The following is a 5,509-nucleotide window of genomic DNA, read 5'->3' as shown; positions in this document are numbered from 1 at the left end:
AGGGGCTTCATTAGTGGTGCTATTTCATTTTACCCCGTTTGGCAGAAAACAGCTCCAAACGGCTCCTAAAGCCGTTGGAGAAGCCCTGCCAAATGGGGCCTAAATTGTTTGACAAAATAACTCTTTTCTTAAAATATATTCTCACAGACTGCCATCTAAAATGAGGTGAAGCCAGAAGAAGCCACTATTTTTATGTGAAAACATATTTTTAAAAACTTCATTAGTAAAACCATTTCATTTTACTTCTTTTGGTAGAAAACATCTCCAAACGACTAAGTCGCTGGAGGAATCCGATCAAACGGGTTCTGTATATTTGGATGAAAGACACTACGCGGATGACGGTGATGATGATAGATTGTTGACCTGCTGCAGGTACCGGCAGGCCAGGGAATCTTATCTTGAACAAGTTGGTCGATGAAGGCCGGATTCTTCGTCTTTGGCGGCTGCCCTACGACCCTACCAGTGGTTCCCCGTGCTTAGTGCTTTCCAATCTGCTGTTTCTTCACTCTAATGCTGTTATTCTAGCGACTTGCATGTATAGACCACTAGTAGTTGATGATGCCTTTTTCGTGATGGACTCATGGACTGCATATATTCTTTTGCAATTTAGTGTACGTGTAGTGAGCATATGTAGGATTTTTTTTTTTGTTTATAAGAATCTAATAGGTCAATTTGATTTTATCCTTCGAGCACATATATATGCTGCGTGAGTTACTTTATTATATCCCTACGAGGAAAAGACGCCTTCTTCATTTACAGTATGTTTTCCACCTTTGAGAGATTTGGAAAGGGCATGCTTCTTCATATGTGGGCCGTGTTGAACGGAACCGAGTTGACGAGGATCAGAGCCCATGGGCCCTCTAGAAACATTTATCCCCCGTAGGAGAACAGTCTACTACCATGAATAGTACGTGGAATTCTGAGTGGAGGCTCCTTTGGGCCTTTTTGAACGCGAAAAAAAAAATCCTTGTTCCTCCTGCTACGTGAAATTGAATTGATCCATATGAAATTCATGTACAATTTGTATGTGTTCCAAATAGGCCAATAATTGTTAAGGCTCTGTTTGGATGCAAAGTATTTTTAAAGTGTTGGAGAAATACTATGGTTTTATAAAAAAAATACTTTGGTTTTCAAAAGCTACCTAGTCCTGGTGTTTGGTACCACAAATCTTGTAGTCTCAAAAGTCAAAACCACAGCTTTGTCAATGTAGTCATTTTAGAGTATCAGAAACTCCATTCGTGGCCTTCTGTTATCTCTAAAGAATAGATATGTCTCTTTGACGAATTGATCATAGATCAGCCGGTTGGGTTCATTGTGGTGAACTTACCCACTCAGATTCAAGTGCTCGACTTAACACGGGTACTCGCATTTTTCTAGATTTATTTCAAGATTTAACGGCGCTATACTTTCAATGATAGGTGACGTGCCCGTCGACAGCGAGACGGTTGTGGTGACGTTGTCAATCTCAAAATTTGTCGGTCCAACTCGGTTCTTCGGAAGTGCTCATAAGGGTAGGGTGTGTGTGCGTGCGTTCATAGGGAGTGAATATGCGCTCGTGTTTTTGTGAGCATCTGCGTCTATAACTAGTCTCGCAAAAATATGTGCCTAGTACTCTATAGAAAAGCAAAGATTTGAAATATTTTAGATAATTCAGGAAATGGGGAATATTACCCCAATTAAATTCAGGTTTTTACAAGAGTAAAGCCCATCAACTGGTTTCTAAACATGTCCTGTCATGTCATCCCGATCCTTAAACTCTCAAATCGACTGTTTAGGTCCTCAAACTTGTTCGTTTATGTCACCCCGGTCCCTAAACTTGTCTATGTGTCATCCCGGTCCCTAAACTCAGAAATCATCCATTTGATCCTCAAATTCGTTCATTTGTGTCATCCCGGTCCCTAAACTTGGTTGTCTCATCTAGGTTAAAACAAAGCGACCTAAAAACTCTATATCAAAAAATAATTCATAACTTTTTCATATAAACTCAAATAAAGACAAACTTTACATCAAAGTTGTAGCCCTCAACGTGATCTACAACTTTGTAGTTAAATTTTTTTATTTGAAGTCGTTTAGTGTCATAAATTTAATTTTAAATTTTAAAATCTATAAACTTACAAAAAATATTTTGGGATCCTAAATAATTTTAATTTTAAAAATTTCAACTACAAAGTTGTAGATCGTGTTGTTGGCTACAATTTTGATATAAACTTTTTTATTTGAGTTCATATAAACAAGTTATGAGTTATTTTTCGATATAAAGTTTTTAGATTCGCCCTTTTTTATCTAGATGAGACTTAAAAACAAGTTTTGGGACCAAGATGTCACAACTAAATAAGTTTGAGAATCTATATAAGAGTTTTTCAAGTTTAGGACCCGAAATGACACATACGAACAAGTTCAAGCTCTTTTTACAGTTACTATCTGAGATTGTGTTCAGGTTCGGGGATTGGGTGAGTATTTTGCCCACCGCTAGGAAAAATGATGCGTGAGCCATTCACCCTGCTGCACGTGCGGACTGCCGACTGATAGCCCTGGTCGCACTCTGCTGGGTAGATGCACACAATCTGTTAGCTGTGGCGTCGGAAGAACCGGCAGAGAAGGTGAAGGGAGGACAGGAGGTTTCAGTATACAATTCTCTGATGTATCTCTCTCCCTCTCAATCTCCCTTGTACTCAGGAGCTCACATTACATGGTCCAGTCCAGTCTCTCAATTCTCTGGGCCGGCTAGGCTTGGACACTCTCTCTTGGGCCGCGGCCTCGCTTCCTCTGTTGCCAGGAGATGAACAGAATCAGGTGCAGAGCTGCTCGCACAATCCAACCTGCTAATTAGACCTTGTTTAGTTCGCAAAAATTTTCAAGATTTCCCGTCACATCGAATCTTTGATCGCATGCATAGAGCATTAAATAAAGATAAAAATAAAAACTAATTATACAGTTTATCTGAAAATTGTGAGATGAATCTTTTGAGCATAGTTACTCTGTGATTGGACAATATTTGTCAAATAAAAACGAAAGTGCTACGGTAGCAAAAAAAACCAAAATTTTGTGAACTAAACAAGGCCTAAGTTTGCTCGAGCACCAATACGCAGGTGCACCCAAGAAATCAAATTGATAAAACCATCAAACACATGCCATGACACTAGGTGCATCGGCCAAATTATTTATAATAGAAGTACAAAGTTACAAACATCTAGTCTAGGAGTACTTTTGTGATTTATTGAGCTCGATCGAACCAAGAAAAACATGCAGCCACAAGAAAAAGCCGGAATGGTACAGTGTCTAGTGACTACCGCTAGCTATACTACATCGATCGTTCAGTAAGTTCAGTTATTCATTCATCAAGCTACAAGGTCGCTCTATACATAATTACATACATAGATTCAAACGAGGTGCCCGTCGATTTTGCTGCCGCTGCCGCCATCGTCGTATACCCTGCTAGGCTCCTCGTTATTTTTCGCCGGCTCGATCGACGCCCGATCCATCGTCGGCGGTGGCAGTTGATTTGTTCTGGTACTCCCTCCTCCGCCGTCCGATCCGGTACGCGTACATGATCCTATGTACACAGTAGTTGTAACAAAACAGCAGATGAAGCAGCTGAACGCCGGTCCACCCCGACGCGCAGATCGATCAGCACGCTGGCAGCTGACTACCGGTTCACCCCGACGCGCGGATCGATCAGCACGCGGGCATCAACGACGGCGAGTCGCACGACGCGACCACGGTGCTTGTTGTTTCCTCTTTCACATCGGCCGCTCGGGTGCCTACTTCCTCCTCGTCGTCGTCGGCGTCCCACAGGAAGCTCGCGTAGGAACCGAGCACGTAGCTGCACAACAATCATAGCAGTACCAATCAATAAATCGATGAATGAGGTATCACCATACATCCGCGAAGGAATGGAGTCGTCGTCGTCCTCACCAGTCATCCGGCGCGGCCTGCACGGCGCGCTCGAAGTAGTCGGCGGCGCGGTCCTTCTCCTGTCGCGCCTCCCAGATGACGCGGCCGTAGAGGCTGAGCAGGTCGGCGTCCCCAGGACACGCCAGCAGCGCGCGCGCGTAGCATCCCTCGGCGCCGGACAGGTCGCGCTCCACCTCGTGCAGGTACTTGCCGTAGTTCCGGAGCAGCAGCGGGTTCCCGGGATCCACCCGCAGCACGCGGCGGTAGTACTCGCCCATGTCGCAGCCGCTGCCTTGACCTTGGCCGCCGCCGCCACCGCCGCCGCCTCCGCTGCCGCCGCCGTTCCTGCCGGCGCCGTCGACGCCCGCCGGTGCCTTGCTGTCGCGCTCTTCCTCGTCCGCCTCGAGGATGGCGGGGATCGGGGCGTGGCGGAGGACGACGACGGCGGCGGATCTCGCGACGTAGGCGAGCTCGGCGTCGGACCTGGTCCGGCGGAGCGGGAGGGCGCGCGGCGACGCCGCGGCGGCCGAGAGCGAGGTCAGCTGCGGGGACGGCGGGAACCTGGCGACGCGGGAGCGGTGGTGGGGGCGAGCGGCGGAGAGTGAGGCGGAGCGGGCCAGGCGGGATGAGGTGGCTCCGGCGGCTTCCATTGCTTGGTGGAGATCAGGAGGGCCTAGGCTTCGGGGCTCGGGCGGTGGCGGTGGCGGTGATGGATTGGCTTCTCTGCTCCCTCCTGTTTCGTTGTGTTGTTTTATAGGAAGAAGAAGAAGAAGACGAGAGGAAGGCGATGAATGGAAGGCTTTGGCATGTGACGGCGAGATTGACGGCGTCGGCGACTGGGGTCATGTGCAGGGCGAGGCGAGGAGACCACCAGGCAGGCTAGCGTAGAGAGAGAGAGAGAGGAGGGGAGGGGCACGTGAAGCGGGGGACACGTGTTGGGGCCACCGTGGAAGTCGCGCCACCCAGGCACGGCACCGACCACGAGCGAGAGAGGGGGGCTCGCCGGCCCGGGCGTGCGGTCCGGCGGGGTGCGTGCAATGCATCCTGCCGTGCTGCATCTGCAGCTGGTGGTGTTGGGCTGGGCTGCCGCTGGTTTCCCCAGTTCCCCCCGCGGTTTTGGTCTCGGACGTATGCATGCAGTGCAGCGACAGGCAGGGGTAGCCAACAAAACTGCAGCCACTTGGTGAAAGCTAGCACGCCTTCTGTGACAGTGAAGATACACGAACGGGCAAATGCAAATGGGCTGGCTAATCTGCTCTCTCCGTTCTGTCATTAGTATATATAATATGTCATAAATTTATTCGATTTATATAAAATATATACAATATTTATATCTTTAAATAATTTTCTTAGAAAACTAAATTCAAATATATTTCTAATGATATTAATTATGTATCATATATATAAATATTTCTTAGTATATATATATATAGTTAAAGTTATTTTTTGAAAACCATAAACGATACATATTTAGTGACAGGGAGTAGAGCCTAATCGGAGCATAAACCTACGTGCAGTGCAGCACTCGCGGCGGCACACAGCAGTGCTGCTGTCTACATGTCGTCTTTTTTTTTTTCTTTCCTCTGGCAAAGAAACAAGAGCCCCAAGTATACGG

The 5,509-nt window shown here is 46.9% G+C and overlaps 1 protein-coding gene across 1 annotated transcript; it reads right to left on the bottom strand.

Annotated features, from left to right (window-relative positions):
- Positions 3,115-4,746, bottom strand: LOC8055595. The gene is made up of 2 exons (XM_002464831.2): positions 3,916-4,746; positions 3,115-3,823 (listed from the first exon to the last, which is right to left on the bottom strand). The coding sequence occupies exons 1-2, from the start codon at positions 4,542-4,544 to the stop codon at positions 3,676-3,678; spliced, it is 777 nt and encodes a 258-aa protein (XP_002464876.1). The 5' UTR covers positions 4,545-4,746; the 3' UTR covers positions 3,115-3,675.

Source organism: Sorghum bicolor, chromosome 1, assembly GCF_000003195.3.
Source record: "Sorghum bicolor cultivar BTx623 chromosome 1, Sorghum_bicolor_NCBIv3, whole genome shotgun sequence".
Taxonomy (NCBI): domain Eukaryota; kingdom Viridiplantae; phylum Streptophyta; class Magnoliopsida; order Poales; family Poaceae; genus Sorghum; species Sorghum bicolor.
Note: the sequence above shows the minus strand (reverse complement) of the source record. Positions and strands in the feature narration are given on the sequence as shown.